The 21506-nt window shown below is 40.6% G+C and overlaps 1 protein-coding gene across 2 annotated transcripts in view; it reads right to left on the bottom strand.

Annotated features, from left to right (window-relative positions):
- Positions 1-21506, bottom strand: part of LOC139454344 (1-phosphatidylinositol 4,5-bisphosphate phosphodiesterase gamma-1-like) — an 84096-nt gene that overhangs the window by 37989 nt on the left and 24601 nt on the right. For both annotated transcript variants that reach the window (XM_071235977.1, XM_071235978.1), the window contains exons 6-19: positions 19179-19259; positions 18404-18453; positions 16450-16498; positions 14720-14821; positions 13870-13985; positions 12561-12646; positions 11489-11609; positions 9361-9446; positions 8725-8807; positions 7763-7897; positions 6415-6528; positions 5757-5926; positions 3593-3793; positions 1369-1491 (exon numbers count right to left, since the gene is read on the bottom strand). In XM_071235977.1, the coding sequence (XP_071092078.1) occupies positions 1369-1491; positions 3593-3793; positions 5757-5926; positions 6415-6528; positions 7763-7897; positions 8725-8807; positions 9361-9446; positions 11489-11609; positions 12561-12646; positions 13870-13985; positions 14720-14821; positions 16450-16498; positions 18404-18453; positions 19179-19259 (1517 nt within the window). The remainder of the gene's footprint in view (positions 1-1368; positions 1492-3592; positions 3794-5756; positions 5927-6414; positions 6529-7762; positions 7898-8724; positions 8808-9360; positions 9447-11488; positions 11610-12560; positions 12647-13869; positions 13986-14719; positions 14822-16449; positions 16499-18403; positions 18454-19178; positions 19260-21506) is intronic.

The raw sequence follows: 21506 nt of genomic DNA, 5'->3' as shown, positions 1-21506 counted from the left end.
AACTGCAACAGTTGATTTACTGTATTAAGGGGCAAGATGTACTGAACTATTATCAAGGGAAAAAAAGTACTAAACTGATATTAACTAACAAGATGTACTGAACTGATATTAACTAACAAGATGTACTGAACTGATATTAACTAACAAGATGTACTGGACTGATATTAACTAACAAGATGTACTGAACTGATATAAACTAACAAGATGTACTGGACTGATATTAACTAACAAGATGTACTGAACTGATATAAACTAATAAGATGTACTGGACTGATTTTAACTAACAAGATGTACTGAACTGATATTAACTAACAAGATGTACTGAACTGATATTAACTAACAAGATGTACTGGACTGATATTAACTAACAAGATGTACTGAACTGATATAAACAAACAAGATGTACTGGACTGATATTAACTAACAAGATGTACTGAACTGATATAAACTAACAAGATGTACTGGACTGATATTAACTAACAAGATGTACTGAACTGATATTAACTAACAAGATGTACTGAACTGATATTAACTAACAAGATGTACTGAACTGATATTAACTAACAAGATGTACTGAACTGATATTAAATAACAAGATGTACTGAACTGATATTAACAAACAAGACATAGTAAACTGATATTAACTAACAGGATGTGCTGAACTGATATTAACTAACAAGATGTACTGAACTGATATTAACTAACAAGATGTACTGGACTGATATTAACTAACAAGATGTACTGGACTGATATTAACTAACAACAGTGTTCCCATATACCAGTAATTACCAGCTTTTTAACGGTAAAATTAGGCTTGGACCGGTAATTCATGTGACTGCCAGTCCCTGTGGACCGGCAAATAAAGTACCTTATAATTCTTTGTTGTTGAACAAAATATCGGTGATATTCACATCAGTACATTTTTCGAACAAAGTCAGCTTGTCTATTATAATCAGGGTTTCCCCTTGTCTATTTCTAGGTTAAATATCCATTTGTAGCGAAAAATATTAAAAAAATTGAGAAATTTGTGACTGAAGTTTTTGTGAATGACATATATAGATCTAACTAAGTTACTTCAGAGATGACATATTTGCACTGAACATGATGTTGAAAGAATTAAGACCATAAAATTTTCATACGTTTTTTTATTTGTTGAAAGTTGGGACTGGCAAAAATTAGGGGGACTGGTAATTTTTAGCTTTTCAGTGGGAACACTGTAACAAGATGTACTGAACTGATATCATCTAACAAGATGTACTGAACTGATATCATCTAACAAGATGTGCTGAATTGATATTAACTAACAAGATGTACTGAACTGATATTAAGGAACAAGATGTACTGAACTGATTGCATGTGGTCACTTACCTGAATGATATAGCGAATGAGTATTGGTCAGTTCCGCTGTGTCGCACCAGGAAGGAGCCATCGTGAGGCATCCGCTTCAGTAGGTCCTCTCCCTCTGCCCGGCTCATGTTGTCATGGTACCAACTGCACATCAAGCATGAAGCATCAAACATCAAACATCAAACATCAAGCATCATACTTAGTCAGTGGGAGACTTCGTATTACCATCGTTTTGAACAGCATATTTCAGTTATATCATGACATGTCAGCTTGATGTGGGAGGAAAGTCCAAAGTTAGGGGGGTGCAAAATAACTGGTGTACTGGTATATGGCTGTCAGCATCACACATACCACAATATAACCCTTGCATACTGATATTTGTCAATGCAGTCACAGAAGATTTAATATATAATTAATTATATAAATCATATCCACTATCTTGAGGCAGTTGGATGGACTGGGTTCCTATCTAAACCATGTAAACAGCACATGACTTCATCTTTACATTAACATTCCATGTTGATGTCATAATAGGTAGTCTTGTTTATCCATAATACCCAACTGGCAATCTAAAGTTTGGATTACTCAATGACAAAGTACCATTAGGACTGCCCAAAAGTATATAATTTGGGCCCTAATATGTATTGTCATATGTATCGCAATACAGCTCTCCATATTGCGACATATTGCAATACAATTTTTGTGCCAGAGTCTTGCATGTCTTAGACATTTACCACTTTGGTGAAACCCATGAGTGAGTGAGTATGGTTTTACGCCGCTTTTAGCAATATTTCAGCAATATCACAGCGGGGGACACCAGAAATGGGCTTCACACATTGTACCCATGTCGGGAATCGAACCCGGGTCTTCGGCATGACGAGCGAAGGCTTTAACCACTAGGCTACCCGACCGCCCCTGAAACCCATGAGCACAGGTTGGTGCAGATAAACCTAGAAACATATTCAGATGTGGGTGACAGGCCTGCTTAAGGGACGCAACTCTGCACAGAGACTTAGATGACTGGGCAACCATCAGCTTCGACCCTACAATATCCCTACAATGCTAAATAAATAGCATTCCACTTTATCTCAAGACATATATTTGGGTCAATAATTAAAGCAGCTGTGCTTGTAGAATTCAGTACCTCGTGTTCACTGAAATTGATTTCATTGTCCGAATGTGAGAGTCATCACACTTGTTCTGCAATATAACCTTGTAAAACTATGAGTAAGGCTATGGCGCTATGTATGAATGCATAGAGGCCAAGGCCATAGCCTACTAACTCCTGCCTGTCATGACTGTAACAAAGAAATGGAGACAATAACTCTGTGATGTATAGAAAAGCAGATGTTATGAATCTGTGACGTATAGGGAAGCGGGGGCTATGACTCTGTGATGTCTAAAGAAACAGAGGCTATCACTATTTGATGTCTAAAGAAGTGGAGGCTATGACTCTGTGATGTCTAAAGAAGCAGAGGCTATGACTCTCTGATGTCTTAAGAAGCGGATGATATGACACTGTGATGTCTAAAGAAACAGAGGCTATGACTCTGATGTCTAAAGAAGTGGAGGCTATGACACTGTGATGTCTAAAGAAGCAGATGCTATGACTCTCTGATGTCTAAAGAAGCGGAGGCTATGACTCTCTGATGTCTAAAGAAACAGAGGCTATGACTCTCTGATGTCTAAAGAAGTGGAGGCTATGACTCTCTGATGTCTAAAGAAGTGGAGGCTATGACTCTCTGATGTCTAAAGAAGTGGAAGCTATGACACTGAGATGTCTAAAGAAGTGGAGGCTATGACTCTCTGATGTCTAAAGAAGTGGAAGCTATGACACTTGAGATGTCTAAAGAAGTGGAGGCTATGACTCTCTGATGTTTAAAGAACTGGAGGCCATGACTGTGACATATGAAGAAGTGGAGGCGTTGATCCTACTTGCACAATGTTCCTACTTGTGCCATGATCCTACTTGCACAATGTTCCTACTTGTGCCATGATCCTACTTGCACAATGATCCTACTTGCACAATGATCCTACTTGTGCCATGATCCTACTTGCACAATGATCCTACTTGCACCATGATCCTACTTGCACAATGATCCTACTTGCGTCATGATCCTACTTGCACCATGATCCTACTTGCACAATGATCCTACTTGTGCCATGATCCTACTTGCACAATGATCCTACTTGCACCATGATCCTACTTGCACCATGATCCTACTTGCGTCATGATCCTACTTACTCCTTGCCCTCATGACTCTGTGGCTGTGGCACAGGCTCCTTGAGGATCATAGTGAAGTCCGAGCTTCGGAGTGGGAACTGCCGGTAGTGGGTGATGAGGCTGTACAGGGAGTCAAAGGTCACCGCGTCAATCAAGTAGTACTTCACCTGACCTCTCTCTTGTCGCGATCTGATGCGGCAGTGGTTCACCTTACCCTGGCGCCTACAACAGAGATGGGGGCTGCTTTAACCTTGAGTGGAAATCAGTAACTTCAGGAAAGTGAGTGAGTGAGTGAGTGAGTGAGTGAGTGAGTTGGGTTTAACGCCGCTTTTCAGAGTATTACAGTTATATCACGGCGTGTCAGCTTTATGTGGGAGGAAAGCCCAAAGTGACGCATGGATCAGACGTTTACCACTTCGGTTTAACCCACGAGCACGAGTATGATGCTGACAAACCGAGAAACATAATCGGGGTGAACCGGGATTCGAACCCACAATCATAGGTTTCTGGCGTGTCCAAGGGACGCAACTCTGCACAGCGAATCGCGGCCCTTTAGACGACTGGGCAATTTAGGCCCCCAAATGTATGTAGATTGACACCTAAGTCATCAATATCCCAAATACATCCCGCCAGTCTGTAAATAATGGTGTCATCCATCTAGACATGTGACTTAAAACATGAGATCCAAAGCTTCAAGGGACATTAACATGACAAACAATCAGTCTCAATATGTAGTTATCAATTCTCACCAAACCATTCCACTGTGAACCGAAATAGGTGAACAAAAATGGATTGTTATACCTCTTGCAATTTCACTGGTTATTCCATACTATGTGACGAAACAATACATTTCAATACAGACCCCCAAATCATGTGACAGACACTGAGACTGACTCATCACATGATCAGTATTGATGAATACTGACTCATCACATTGTCAGTATTGATGAATACTGACTCATCACATGGTCAGTATTGATGAATACTGACTCATCACATGGTCTGTATTGATGAATACTGACTCATCACATGGTCAGTATTGATGAATACTGACTCATCTGCAAGAAAACACGATGGCATCTGGTAAACTACCATTTTACGGTTTACAGCTGTAATAAAACAAAGATCAGATTAAAGGCTTCTTAAACAATAATGTGCATTTTGGTAAAAAAAACACGAAACATTCGGAGGGCAGACCACCTCAGGGATCGGGTCCGAGGGTCTTTGTTTTTGGCATATTGATCTCGTCGAGTAATTATTTGTATATCGTTTGTTTGTTGTGTCTGTCAAGACAGTCAGCAATATTTTAGCAATATTTCAGCCATATCCAGGACGATTGTAAACAATAACGCCTGGTCCAGGCAAATGGTGACTGAAAACAACCAGTATGTATACTGAACAAAAGAAGTTAAGGATCATGAATATTCAGAGGGTTTGTGTTTGTAGTGAAGACTGAGAAACAATTTTAAAAAAATATCCCAAAAAATATTCATGATAATTTTTATTGTGTTCAGTATAGTCAATCAATAATTCGGTTCTAATCCCAAAATGCCACTACTTGTTTGTGTTTTTGTAACACCGCAGTACGCAGTAGTCCAGATAGCCTTATCAAGTTGTACTGTTAATAAGTCCTGACCAGACAAACCAGTGAAATGAAAAACAACTAACAGATGCTAACTGATCATTTTCAGTTGGGATCACAGAGTCATCAAATACAATTTTGAAAATATCCCAAACTATCAAAAGGCATCAGTTTACCATTAGACCTATCTATGAGCCAAGTTTGGCTAAGATAGCTCTTATGGTTTTTGAGTTCTGCTCCAGAAATGAAATGTGACAGAAGGACTGAAGGATGCACAGACAGCACCCTTTCCTATATCCCCCTTCCACCTCATGGCGGGGTATAATTAATTGTGTGTATGGGTCAACACATACAACACAACACAACACAATCAACACAACAAGTTTTTTGTACTGACAGACAGACAGATTTATCAATATTGCAGTTCTGATCCACAGTAATTACCAAACTTATTCCAAAATCATAAAGCATCTCATCAAAATAGGAACCATGCAGGACCCATTCCACAAAGTGATCAAAGCGCTACGACTATCGTAAGCCTATGAGAGTTGATCTTAGTGCTAAGATCGCTTTGTGGATACAGGCACAACGGACACAACGTACCAGAAGGACAACGAGAAGTCTCCAACGAAGGTATCACTCTCCCTGACAAGGAAAGTGCCATCCCCGAGGTAGCTGTACTGATGGAGGAGTTCCTCGGCCCGCCGACGTCCCCCCTCAAGGCGGCCATGGAACCACCTCTCACTGAAGTGAAGCTCTTCTGTAGCTCGGTTCTGATTCAACAAGTACAGGGAGAAGGACACAATCAGTGAGTTCAGTTAAACGCCGCTTTGAACAGAATTTCAGTCATATCATGACAAGTCTCACAAAACAAATTAAATATATCCATAAGAAAAGCATCCATAAGATGAGAAGAATTGACGACAACTAAAACACGAGCTAGTTCATGCAACTTGATAAAACCAATTATTGTGGTAATTCATTTCTCAGTTTCATTAGTTGAGTTTTACCCTGATGAAATAAGGGTGTACCTTCACTAGTTCAATGGCTTATTCAAAGATTGTGTCAGCATTACCTCAATAGTGTTTTACCCTGATGAAATGAGGGGGTACCTTCACTAGAAACACATCAAGTTCAAGGATTTATTCAAAGATTGTGTCAGCATTACCTAAATAGAGTTTTACCCTGATGAAATAAGGGTGTACCTTCACTAGAAACACATCAAGTTCAAGGATTTATTCAAAGATTGTGTCAGCATTACCTCAATAGATGCACTGTCATCATCATCGGTCTCATCATCCATGTCGGACGTCTGGGTCTCCTCGGTGTAGTAGAGCTTGTTGTGGGTCAACACAAAGAAGTGAGGGTGCCACGTCTGAAACACAGAAGTAGGCTTCACAATGCTGAACAAGCCTTAATACAGATGCTTGAAACTGTATGCATCATCATCATCATCATCATCATCATCATCATCATCATCATCATCATCATCGGGGACAGTCTTCATCATCATCTTCGGGGACAGTCTTCATCATCATCATCGTCATCATCATCATCATCATCATCATCATCATCTTCATCGGGGACAGTCTTCATGATGCTACAGCCTCACTGAGCCCATTCATTTCGATTAGCATAGATTGCTGGGGACAATTCTAACCCAGATTCCCCATGGGGTGAAATAGTTATGAGTTGTGCATGAGGCATGTCATAACTTTTGTCCCTTGAGAAAATAATTACTGTTCTGAGGCTCCATAAACACGGTCATTTAAAACTCCTAATTGTCTAATCATCCCGTTCAAGTGACTAAATATGTGGGTGATTGTACATTAAATATATTTGAACACTTTTTAACAATGAGCCAAATGAAAGCTTTTTCACGGAGAAATCACATTTTCCAATGCACCTATATTCCCCAACAATGTTGTAATCATAATGTTAATATTGCTAACAATTTAATTGAACAAAATTGTACGCCATATACTAGGGCTGGGACAGGTAACTCGGGTACTTGGGGCGGGTGGGTCCTGAGTAGTACAGGACGACTCAGACCCGTGGTTAATCACGTGATGTATTGATAAAGACAAAAAATTATCCCAAACTCTAAAGTTACACTACAAGTCACTCATGATCTCATTTCTTTCTGACAATGCACCCAATCCTTCTGACTTTTATATGTTAGAATAAAGATAAAACTTCATGCAGGAAAACTTCAGTGTATACATGACCAGATTGTTTTACACGTGTATCTAAATACATTTTGCCAGATCGTCTTACACATGTATCTAAATACATTTTTCTAGGGCTACGGTCAAACGATTCCAAATCGGACAGTTTGTGCATATCTCCAAATATCTACAACAGGTACCTGGGTAGGGTTGGGTAATAGGGTGGTGGGTACCCGGGTAGTAAATCTGGACTCGTCCCAGCCCTACCATGTATCTGTCCAAATCAGATTAGTTCCAGGAATGAAAATTGCGACTTGACTGTATTTATTTCTTCCCCCCCAAGCACTTCAACATACTAAATTACATGTAGCAAACCTCTTACAACGACCATGATACGGAATGGTGAAGTAACCAGGGTAACAGTAACTGTTGGCAACGTACATGATCGACTGGGTCCTCGAGGTACATCATCCCGTTCTTCATGGAAGAGCTGAGATCCACATCCAGGTTGCTGTCTTCGTTGGACACCGTGTACTTCCACTCGTTGCCATCAACCCATTCAGGGAGTTTCTTATGCTGTGAAGGGAAATACAGGACACTGTTTAACTTGCTGGAGATTGGGTGAGTGAGTGGGTGAGTGAGTGGGTGAGTGAGTGGGTGGGTGGGTGGGAGGGTGGATGGGTGGTTGTTTGGGTGAGTGAGTGAGTGAGTGAGTGGGTGTATGGGTGGTTGTTTGGGTGAGTGAGTGAGTGAGAGAGAGAGAGAGAGAGAGAGAGAGAGTGAGTGAGTGGGTGGGTCATTGTTTGGGTGAGAGAGAGAGAGAGAGAGAGAGAGAGAGAGAGAGTGAGTGGGTGGGTGGGTCATTGTTTGAGTGAGTGAGTGAGTGAGTGAGTGAGTGAGTGAGTGAAAGAGTGAGTGAAAGAGTGAGTGAGTGAGTGTTGTTTAACACCGCACTCAGCAATATTCCAGCATTACGTCGGTGGTATGTAAATAAGAGTGTGGGCCAGACCAACCAGTGATTGACATCATGAGCATTGATCCATGCAATTGGGATATGTTGACATTGATCAACCAAGTCAACGAGTCTGACCACCTGATCCCGTGAGTTGCCGCTTACGACAAGCATGGGTTGCTGAATACTTATTTCAACCCAGGTTTTCACAGGTCCTATATCTTATACTGACCACCCGATTCATTTCTATGCTGACCACCCAATACATCTCTATGCTGACCAACTGATACATTTCTATGTTGTGTATACGACAAATTTCTAAGTTTACCAACCCGATACAATTCTAAATCACATCCTCACAGGTGGGACAATAATTGTCTTCATTGTACAAGTGATTATTCAAACCACTTTGATAGCATGTGCCAAACTCAGCTACATTCCCAACACTCACCTTCAAAATAATCTTATTCTTCAGGTTTGCTGGGGACGGTAAGGCTGTTGCATCTTTGCTGATGGGCTCGATCAGAAGATGATCTGGAAGGCAGTAATCAACATTCTACCATGAATATGTAAAAAGCATGCTGATTGGTCAATCAGGGGTATCAGTTCACAATAATCATCTCAGATTGAAACAGCTGATTTTAAATTCCAAGCTACACTATCTGTATATCTTAATATGCTTACTTTAACATTTGAAACCTCATGAATTGAAGTTCATACATGGAACGAAACAAGATGCTGTTACAACAGAATGTTTACTTTTCAATAAATACGCAGCCCTCTAGGGGCACCAGATGCTCGCTCCTGGGCAGCAAAGGCATTTGGCAAGTATATAACATTAAACACATGATCAAAATCCCAATTTGAATTCACCCGATATACTGAGCATGAAAAAATGATATTGTGACACGTATTGTGGAAAGAAAAATCTCAATTTACCGAAATACCGGTAATACCTCACATCCTTACCATGTTCAGTATTGTTTGCACAAACTATTTCTGTAAAAATAATCATTGATGATGATAAGCTGTAAGACTAATCAAGGAGTTTTTATAATCACAGCTGCAAGGGACAAGTGCTACTCACCACCAAATGTTTCTCTGAACGCCATAGCCATGTTTCTCTGCTGCCCTAAACTACAGTGATTCTCTATGGACAAAATCAGAGGATACCTGCAATAAAATAAGCATATCAGTCACAATGGTACAAGTCGGAGGATGGTCGAGTGACATGGTAAATGGATGAGACACAGGGTGATGGATGAGACACATGGTGAATGGATGAAACACATGGAGAATGGATGAGACACATGGTGAATGGATGAAACACATGGTGAATGGATGAGACACATGGTGAATGGATGAAACACATGGTGAATGGATGAAACACATGGTGAATGGATGAGGCACACGGTGAATGGATGAGGCACACGGTGAATGGATGAGACACATGGGGAATGGATGAGATACATGGGGAATGGATGAGACACATGGGGAATGGATGAGACACATGGTGAATGGATGAGACATATGGGGAATGGACGAGTGACATGGTGAATGGATGAGACATATGGTGAATGGATGAGACACATGGTGAATGGATGAAACACATGGTGAATGGATGAGACACATGGTGAATGGATGAGACATATGGGGAATGGATGAGACACATGGTGAATGGATGAGACATATGGGGAATGGATGAGACACATGGTGAATGGATGAGACATATGGGGAATGGATGAGACACATGGTGAATGGATGAGACACATGGTGAATGGATGAGACACATGGTGAATGGATGAGACATATGGGGAATGGATGAAACACATGGGGAATGGATGAGACACATGGGGAATGGATGAGACATATGGGGAATGGATGAGACACATCGGGAATGGACGAGTGACATGGTGAATGGATGAAACACATGGTGAATGGATGAGACACATGGTGAATGGATGAGACACATGGTGAATGGATGAAACACATGGTGAATGGATGAGACACATGGTGAATGGATGAGACACATGGTGAATGGATGAGACACATGGTGAATGGATGAAACACATGGTGAATGGATGAGACACATGGTGAATGGATGAGACACATGGTGAATGGATGAGACATATGGGGAATGGATGAGACACATGGTGAATGGATGAGACATATGGGGAATGGATGAGACACATGGTGAATGGATGAGACACATGGTGAATGGATGAGACACATGGTGAATGGATGAGACATATGGGGAATGGATGAAACACATGGGGAATGGATGAGACACATGGGGAATGGATGAGACACATGGAGAATGGATGAGACACATCAGGAATGGACGAGTGACATGGTGAATGGATGAGACACATGGGGAATGGATGAAACACATGGGGAATGGATGAAACACATGGGGAATGGATGAGACACATGGGGAATGGATGAGACACATGGGGAATGGATGAGACACATCGGGAATGGACGAGTGACATGGTGAATGGATGAAACACATGGTGAATGGATCAGACACATGGTGAATGGATCAGACACATGGTGAATGGATCAGACACATGGTGAATGGATCAGACACATGGTAAATGGATGAGACACATCAGGAATGGATCAGACACATGGTGAATGGATGAGACACATGGGGAATGGATGAGACACATCGGGAATGGATGAGACACATCGGGAATGGATGAGACACATGGGGAATGGATGAGACATATGGGAAATGGATGAAACACATGGTGAAAGGACGAGTGACATGGTGAATGGATGAGACACATGGTAAATGGATGAGATACATCGTAAATGGATGAGACATATGGGGAATGCATGAGACACATGGGGAATGGATGAGACACATGGAGAATGGATGAGACACATCGGGAATGGATGAGACACATGGAGAATGGATGGGACACATGGAGAATGGATGAGACACATGGTGAATGGAAGAGACACATGGGGAATGGATGAGACACATGAGAAGTGGTCTGTGTCTTAGATGTAAATTTAGCATGGGTGGCATGGGTCAACATATAAACATTATCGGTGTGCACAAAGATTCAAACCCAAGTTCTTAGGCTTCTGGCATGCTTAAGGGAAGTACCTCCGCACAGTGAATTGCAGTGTCTTTGTTGACGGGGCCACCCATGACCAGTATTTGATATTAAAGGAAGCTCGACCCAACTTTGCTGTCTACTTACGCTGATGTTGAGAAAGCATGTTCTTTGATCACTTTGAGAACATCTAGGAATTTGACCTTTGAAGTGAGTGTGTGGCCATGGTAGATGTATGGATGACTGTCAGGGCCATCCCAACAGTCCACTGCAATAGCAAAAATAGGAATATAGAAAATGGTGTCAACTGCATCAACGAGTAACATTTAAAAGGTGTGTTCGTTTGTCACTAATGCGAATCCTCAGCAATATTCCAGCAATACGACAGTGTCATGTAATTAACCTAACCAGACAATCCAGTGATTGGTATTAAGCGCAACAACCAAGCCATTAGGGTACAATGACATACCATAAAGCAAATCACTGAGTCTGAACCACCCGATCCATTACAACTAGCAGAGGTTGCTGGGGTTCAGTTCACCTACTAAAGTGAGTGAGTTTGGTTTTACGCCGCTTTTAACAATATTCCAGCAATATCATGGTGGGGGACACCAGAAATGGGCTTCACACAATGTACCCATGTCGGGAATCGAACCCGGGTCTTCGGCGTGACGAGCAAACGCTTTAACCACTAGGCTACCCGACCGCCCCCACCTACTAAAGAAGCATACACAAACATGGTAAGCTCTAGTCCGGACTGATGCCTATTTATGGTGCTAGCTCACTGAGATACCATGCCACAGTTTAACATGAATACCCAACTCCGGCACAGTATACAGACTCCGAGCCGTCCAATCTGTTTTATCCCCTTGATGCCGAGTGCCAGGCAGGGTAACAACAAGTACCATCTTTTAACGTCTTTTGGGATGACGTGGCCGAGAATCGAACCCCGGACCTTCAGCTCTCTGGACGGACGCTCTACCACTAGACCACGGAGGCGGTCCTTACATTTTTAAGATTACCATGGATAAGATGGACAATTCAATTTTAAACATTTGATGGATCAGCTCAGTTCATATTTAGTATTAAGTTGATTAATTGCTGGTCTAACAAGTATCATCTTTTAACCTCTTTTGGCATGATTTAGACCTTCCGCTCTCTGATTTCACTTACTTGATCCCTCACTTGATCATAAAAAGAATGAGGAAAAAACACTTACATTCAAGGCACCTGCAGCCCATTCTTAAACACCGGACGTAGGCTTCAACTGATGATTCACTGGAGAACTGATCACCTGTTAAGTATCTGAAATAACAGGATGCTGTTAGTCACATCACTATCACTTGATGTTATGCAACATCCAACGCTGGTCGGATACAATTGTGGAGGTACAAATATCCTCGCCTCTTCCCTCATGCAAGTGAGGGACGATTCTAACAGGTCTGCAGTAGCACATACATTAACCATGGAAACAAAGAAAATATTATCAAGATTTTTGTCATTAATATCTGATTTTGTGTGTAAGTGAGTTGGGTTTAATGCTGCTTTTAACAGTATTCCAGTTATATCACGGTATGTCAGCTTAATGTGGGAGGAAAGCCCGAAGTGATGCATGTCTCAGACGTTTAGCACTTCACTGAAACTTCCAAAGGAAAGCCATTGATGATGACTGCAGCTGCAACCGACTGACTGTCATATTTAATGAATTCAAGTTTTTATATTGTCTGGGTACAATGACATGGAATCAACCAAGCCACCAAGTCTGACCACCTGATCCATATAGCAGCCTCTTACGATGCTGGAGACCCATAATAGTCACATATAATGGAGGAATGCAGAGTATTCAAACTGTGAGCAAAACGGCTGCCTGCCCACAAGACAGTCGATAGAAAAATGAGCATTTTTGATTAAATGCAATGTTTTAATACTGACCTGACGCTACACAATGCTATAGGTGTAGCATCAGGTAAGGTAAAACATGAGCAATTCTGAATAAATGCAATGTTTTTATGCTTACCTGCCGCTACACCTATAGCACTGTGTAGAGTCAGGTAAGGTAAAACATTTTAGTGAGTGAGTGAGTTGGGTTTAATGCCGCTTTTAACAGTATTACAGTTATATCGCGACGTGTCAGCTTAATGTGGGAGGAAAGCCCGAAGTAAAACATTTTAGTCAGGTTAAAGAATCTGAAAGGGCCCTAGCCCGACTGGCTACTGAAATTTTTTAAGCACAGTTCTCCCGTTTCTGTAGATCAACAAGACCATCAAATATTCGAATCAAGGTTGCGGTGTTGCGAGGTTACAAGCTACAAATTACCCCCTTCATAACATTTGACTCATTTGTAATTTGGGATTCCTTTGTCGAAACCTTTGCAGAACAAACCTGTCACTTATTTAAGCTAGTGAAATTTGAAAATGTAACTTTAAGGCCAGCTGGCCAACCTGACAAGCAATACTTTGAGACTATTTCACACACTGTATACAAACCCATGACTTATTGCCAAAGAGCGTTTTGGAAACTATACTTACGTGTTATGAGATGACGCGATCCAGTAATGAGAAAGAGGGAAATTCATTTCATGGGTGATGGCATCATTCCTTGTGTCCCATATTGTATTGTGAGGCGAGAACAAGAAGTCTTCGAACTGAAAACCACGGATACACACAAAGATATCAGCAAACACTCCACTCCACTCTGCCATCTTCTTGAGACAAGGGTGTTAACTGACCATAAAAGTCCAGTTTCCACCCTTGCTGAACTGGGATGGAATTCCGAAGTTTCATTTTGGCTGGACTAACAATCTATGCATAGTCCATGCCTCAGTTTAACATGAATAGGTCACTCAGACACAGTATACTGACTCCGAGCCAACCAGTCCTTGTTGCATCCCCTGAATGCGAAGCACCAGGCAGGGTAACAACATGTAATATCTTTTAACGGCTTTTTGGTAAAACAAATTTGGGGATCGAACCCAGTACCTTCCTCTCTCCGGGCGGATGCTCCACCACAAGACCAAGGAGGCTGTCCCTTACACTAACAAACCTAGTCAGTTAACAACTTTACAAAAATCTTTTATGCAAATAGATGTGGCCAATCAATCTTCTCCATTGATGTAATATTACTAATAACTAACTAATTCTGTTTGACTTGATGATGACTTTGAGACCCTAGGCTTGTTTCACATAGCAGTCGATAGCGTCTGGGCCAGACAATCCAGTGATTGACAACCAGATCCAAAACTCGCCTCTTATGATAAGCTCTGAACTTCTAGGATCAATTATAACCATGATAACCTGATTCCCTTCAAAGGGTATGGTTGTCTAACGTTCATCTGTTCTTAGCCTGTTTAAAAGGATAATTATCTTAGCAAGGACTGACCTCTATCTCTGTGAAGTAGAGCCCTCCAGCCACACGCACCATCTCGTCCAGGAACGTCGTCATCAGGTTCCTCACATAGCTGATGTCTGTCGCGTTCACATCCTGACAACACATAATTAGAGGTGTAATAATATGGTGGGGTTGCGATACAATACGTACCCAAAAGCTATGGTTGCGACACAATTCATATCACTATACAGTACTTTTATTATATAAGTTGATATTCTTTTTGCAGGTGAATCACAACCCCGAATAATTTGTTTCTAAACTTCAAAGATCGATGACTGGACAATGAAGGACAAAAACATATTGGTGAGGTGAGGTGAAATGGGGTTAAACGTCGCATCCAAGATTATGGCACTATGGACTGATGCCGGTTTATAGTGCTAGCTCACTGGGATACCATGCCGCAGTTTAACATGAATACTCCACTCAGATACAGTATACTGACTCCGAGCCGACCAGCCCTTGTTTTAAACCCTTGATGCCGAGCGCCAGACATGGTAACAAGAAGTACCATCTTTTAACATCTTTTGGTATGATGCGGTTGGGGATCGAACCCCGGACCTTCCGCTCTCTGGGCGGATGCTCTACCACTAGACCACGGAGGCGGTTAAAAATTTTTGGCTAGAGGACACTGTGAATGTTGAGTTATGAATACAAGAGAATTTGCATCAGCCTGTTGTTGAACAGTTTCTGTTACTATTCAAATGTATTTACACCAAAATAACTTGGAATGTTTGTTTGTTTGTTTGTTTGTTTGTTTGTTTGCACTCAGCAATATTCCAGCTGCTGCTGTATAATGCGATCGGTAAATAATCAAGTCTGGACCAGACAATCCAGTTATTGACATCATCTGCATCAATCCATACAATTGTGATACGATAACATGCATCAACCAAGACAGCAATCTCACCACCCAATCCCGTTAGTCGCCTCTTACGACAAGCATCGTCGTCATTTACAGCAAGCATGGGTTGCTGAAGGCCTATTCTACCACAGATCTTCATGAGTCGGTCACACTGAGTGAGTGACTGTGGTTGAATGCCACTTTGAACAGTATTTCAGCTATACAACAGCGTGTCAGCCTAATGTGGGAGGAAAGACCAAAGTGATGCAGGCTTAGACTTTTACCACTTTGGTGAAACTCATGAGCACGAGTATGGTGCTGACAAACCTAGAAACATTACGGGGGCGGATTGGGATTGGTACCCATGATCATATGTTTCCAGCATCCCAAGGGACACAACTCCACACAGCTATTTGCGGCCCCTTCGACAACTGGGCCCCCACCCCATCACTCCCGTTTCCCCGACTGTTACTGGTAATTAGGGCTAGGACGAGTCCAAATTTGCTACCCGGGTACCCACCCCCTATTACCCGATCCTACCCAGGTACCCACTGTAGGTCTCAGGAGATGTCTCAAAATGTCCGATTGGGAACATTTTTAGCACAGCCCTGGCAAAACATATTTAGATACATGTATTAAACAATCTGGTCATTCATACACTGAAGTTGAATTAAGTTATATCTTTATAATATCAGGAAAAAAAATCAGAAGGAATGGGTGTATAGTCAGAAAGAAATGCGAACATTGGTGACTTGGAGTGTTACCATAGAGTCCTACTCAGTACCCACCCGACCCGGGTACCCGAGTTACCCGCCCAGCCCTACTGGTAATGTTTATCAGACATCATGCTATCAAAATGTAACACTGTACAACTATTCACCTTTTGTTCATCATGTAAAAATTGTTGAAATCTTTCAGCTGTCATCCTCCTGTTAAAAAAATGGATCAAGGCAAAATAAATATGAAAAATGCAGCACTATCATAGTCAGAATGTCAATCAATCATTTCAAATTCAAAATACACCACATACATCTTTTTGTTTTGTTTTTTGTTCTATGCTGAAGACATATTCCCTTCATATCATGACAGTCTGCAAAAAATCCATTCCAGACCAGAAAAACATTGAGTGTTGAGCCATTGGGGTACAAAGACATCCAATCAACCAAGTCACCATGTCTGACCAAGTAATTCACTTCAGTTGCCCAGGGCTACAGATAAGCAGCATATTTGCGTAAAATACCCCTAGAAATATACATAACCCAATTACTTTCAATTAACTTGTGTACAGAAACCCATGCATTAAATGAAAATCTCAAATGTATAGAGCAGCACGCGTAAATACCCAATGAAGCTTTTTTAGCATGCATACAAAGGAGCTGATTTCCGACACACAAATTACAAGCTAATCTATTTTCCGAGTCAAGCCTATATATTAAGAACAGTTATATACATCTAAAACATTATTTCATTTTTTTAAATCTTAAAATGTTCATTAATTTTGGGAAAAAACAATAAAGTGATGAATAGAGGAGGAATAAAAGTATTGGTTACCCAATGAAAAACCCCATAACCCAATAAGAATAGAAACCCTAGAGTTAAAACTCAATTGCTCAAAAAGTTATCTGGAGCTCTGGTAGCCTCTTACAACAAACAATAGAAGTGAGTGAGAGATATTCCAGCAATATCATGGCAGGGGACACCAGATATGGGCTTCACACATTGTTCCCATGTCGGGAATTAAACCCGGGTCCACGACATGACGAAGAAATGCTTTAACCACAAGGCTACCTGACCACCCCACAAACAATGGAAGGCATGGGACCTGTTCAACCCGGGGCCTAACTGGGTACCTCATAACAGAAAGGAAACAAAGACAACTGTATTTTCTTGAGTATAGTGCACGCCCCTCTAGAGGATGCAGAATTTTTGAAGAGTAAAAACAACATGTTTTTTCGATTATTATGCAAATATCTACATTGTATCCCTTCAGAACAAACAGGTGATAACAAATTTGTTTAATATAGATGCAAATTTTCCGATAAAACATCACTAGACATGACATACCATTGAAATTAACAGAGCAATATTGAATGAAATTTTGAATAAAATTAGAGAAATTAATAGAATAGATTACAAACATAAATCCATACAATGAACACTTTTTATAACCAGACAGTGATAACAGGATTGACTTGTGTACTTCTGTACAGATTTGTTGACATGATATTTCTGGGGTTACATGCTCACAGTAATGTCTTTGTATCAGAGAAAAACATCAAAATCCATTTATAATATGGTGTGTATTATGCACACACCTCTCTACACAGCTCGATATTTTAGAACAAAGTGTGCAGTATGCTAAAAATATGGGTAAATGACTGCCAGTCAGGTGAGCTAAAACCATGCCAAGGGTCTGCATAATACAAGTGTTATAACAAACGTGTTTGTAAACCAACAAACAAAAACAAAACATTAATATCATATGTACATGATATTAATGTTTTGTTTTTGTTTGTTGGTTTACGCCGCACTCAGCAATATCTCTGCTATATGGAGGTGGTCTGAAAATAATCGAGTCTGGACCAGACAATTCAGTGTTTGGCATCATGAGCATCGATCCATGCAATTGGGATACGATGTCATGCATCAGCCAGGTCAGCGAGCCTGACCACCCTATCCCATTAGTCGCCTCTTACGACAAGCATAGTCGCCTTTTAACGGCAAGCATGGGTTGCTGAAGACCTTTTAACAATAACAAACAATGACAATAATCTCTAAATATGTTGCATAAACTACCACCGACACCTCATCTTCAGAGACTAATGGTCACCTACCTTTCCTCGCCACATGATTCAAAATACTTCTCAAAGTGTTCAGAGGCAATCTGAAGTCAAGGCAAACAATACACTAAGGATGCAAAAATATTAATTAATATAAAATAATGTAGAACACAAGAAGGGAGTTTGGTTAAGCCTCAAGAAGTGTTTGTTTGTTTGTTGTTAAACACCACATTCAGCAATATTACAGCTATATGACGGCAGTCTGTAAAAAAATCGAGTCTGGACCAGATATCCAGTGATTGACATCATGAACATCGATCTACATGATTTGGTTACGATGACAAGTATCAACAAAGTCAGCGAGCCTGAATGATCCCGTTTGTCAACTCTTACAACAAGCACCTTTTACGACAAGCATTGATTGCTGAAGACCTATTCTACCCCGGATCTTCACGGGTATATATATAATGAAAGAAGAAAAAGATTTCAGCAGCCATAGTTATCAGCTGATTAAATAATATGTTTGTTTGTTTGTTTAACACCGCACTTAGCAATATTCTAGCTATATGATAGCAGCCTGTAGACAATCAAGTCTGAACCAGACAATCTCAGTGACAGATATTGCGAACAACGATCCATTCTGTCAGAGTGCGAAAACATGCTATGAAACAAATCACCAAGATGACCACCCATTCCAATCAGTCGCCTCTTCAACCAGCATAGCTAGCTTGGAACCAATTCTAACCCGGGTTATTATGTCATAAACTTATGCACGTCCCTTTATGAATTGTTAAACAATACTAGTTGATTTGTTTGTAGCTGGACTTACACTCTTCACATGGACCAGTCGGTGGTAGAGGCAGGAGAACTGTTCAAACACTATCTCTCCTTTACCACTGGAGTCAACCTCCTGGAACACAAAGTCAGACCCAGGCATTTTATTTGGTAATACCGCATTTGATGTAGTAAGCGCCCCGCTCTAATAAGCGCCATTGGCAATATTTGCTAATATAATTGGCTAGTGAACAATCCCAATTAGCACCTTTCCGACTGATCAATGATCAATGTACACAAGACTTATTTATTCGTGTATAATACGCACTCATGTGTTATATGCACCCTTAATTACACAATTTACAGGCAATTAAATTCTGGAAAAATAAATATGTCATGTATAATAGGCACAGACTTTTCTTTTGTATCATTTCAGGCTGTAAGCATATACCACAAAATTCAACTTTCAACTCTTTCACCAAAATTATTTACTAAAAAGAGCCCCTATTTCTAATTTTGAGAGCGGCCTGGGCGCTTATTTCATTGAATACGGTAATTGTTTGACAGGTCTGTTTTGACCAGCATCTGCCCTAGAATCCCCAAGGAAATAATGCCCCCATTCACTACGACCACGAATATCCTGAATCACCCCGAACAGGAAATTTTTCATGTTCGTAGATAAATCTCAATCATTTCTTGAAGTTCTCATATGAATCTTATTTGATTCCTAAAACATTCATTTTTGTATCATTTCAGGCTGTAAGCATATACCACAAAATTCAACTTTCAACTCTTTCACCAAAATTATTTACTAAAAAGAGCCCCTATTTCTAATTTTGAGAGCGGCCTGGGCGCTTATTTCATTGAATACGGTAATTGTTTGACAGGTCTGTCAACCTAAAAATTTGTAATTTGGAGAAAGAAACATTTAAAAAAGTGAGATGAAATGGGGTTTAACATCACATTTAAGGGGACATGGGTGTACGTATGTGTGTGTGGCTGGTGTATAGTCCAGACGTAGTGTATACCGGTTCTATAGTGACAGTCCATTCAGAAACCATGCCCCAGCATACACAAGGGAGACAACTGTGGATTCCTGGGAACCTATTCTGACCCACTATAAGCTCCTTCCCAGCGAGTGTTACACTCTCGGTAACATCACTGCCACAAATTTGCCCTCTAACCCAAACTTTGTAACATTTATACCTTTGCTTATGTCATTGAGAATGCTATCATAGCGAATTTGGAAAAGATCTACACCTGACCAGATTTCCCTATTGAATTTACCTTTTTCTTTGTTTAATCAGATTGGTTTGAGATTGCAGACTAAAGGAAAATCACCCAACCTCACTCTTATATTCCCACTATACCATGATAGTTAAAATGAAATAGAAATTCAAATTGACAGACAAAGAAAATACTTTATTTGGGATAAGAGTATTCAGCATCATGACAGTCATCACTTGTTTGTAAACATATTAAACGGTCAGTCGGTTACAAACTCAACTCCAAGCATGGTTGTAGCCACCTATCACAGTAGGGAGTTTTGACGGGTGGCAGTGATAGTATAGAGAGCTCCACGAACAGGCTATCGTTGCGAGGATCTTGGCCCTAGCATAAACGAGGGAGACAACTGTGGGATTACTGGGAACCTATTTTGCCCAGCATCTGCCCTAGAATCCCCAAGGAAATAATGCCCCCATTCACTACGACCACGAATATCCTGAATCACCCCGAACAGGAAATTTTTCATGTTCGTAGATAAATCTCAATCATTTCTTGAAGTTCTCATATGAATCTTATTTGATTCCTAAAACATTCGTACAGTTCGAGGGAGTTTGTCTAATCGGCGAGAAAAACCCCCATTTCACTACGACCACGAATATCCTGAATCACCCCGAACAGGAAATTTTTCATGTTCGTAGATAAATCTCAATCATTTCTTGAAGTTCTCATATGAATCTTATTTGATTCCTAAAACATTCGTACAGTTCGAGGGAGTTTGTCTAATCGGCGAGAAAGTTTTTGTTTGTCAAAAACTTTCGTGGAAGGGTCCCTTAATTGCAATTTTGTGGCTGTATCATAATCCATTCGTAATTAATTTTTATGTTCCGTAACATAATCGTAATCGATTCTTTTGCATTCTTGGCAATTTGTGGCTCCCAAAATTTCTTGTCCTCAAACCGAAAACATCCCGAAACAGCCATGAATGTCCCAAGTCAACTATGAATCATGTAAGAATTAAGTAAGAACATTCGGCATATTCGTAATTAGTCGTAGGTGATTCTTTCAATTCGTGCATGATCCGTACATCAATCTTGTAATTTGTACATGTTTCTTAACCCATTCCTGGCATTCTTCATATTATTCAACCCGATTAGCC

This window comes from Haliotis cracherodii, unplaced genomic scaffold (genome assembly GCF_022045235.1).
Source record: "Haliotis cracherodii isolate W230 unplaced genomic scaffold, xgHalCrac1.p SCAF_10, whole genome shotgun sequence".
Lineage (NCBI taxonomy): Eukaryota > Metazoa > Mollusca > Gastropoda > Lepetellida > Haliotidae > Haliotis > Haliotis cracherodii.
Note: the sequence above shows the minus strand (reverse complement) of the source record. Positions and strands in the feature narration are given on the sequence as shown.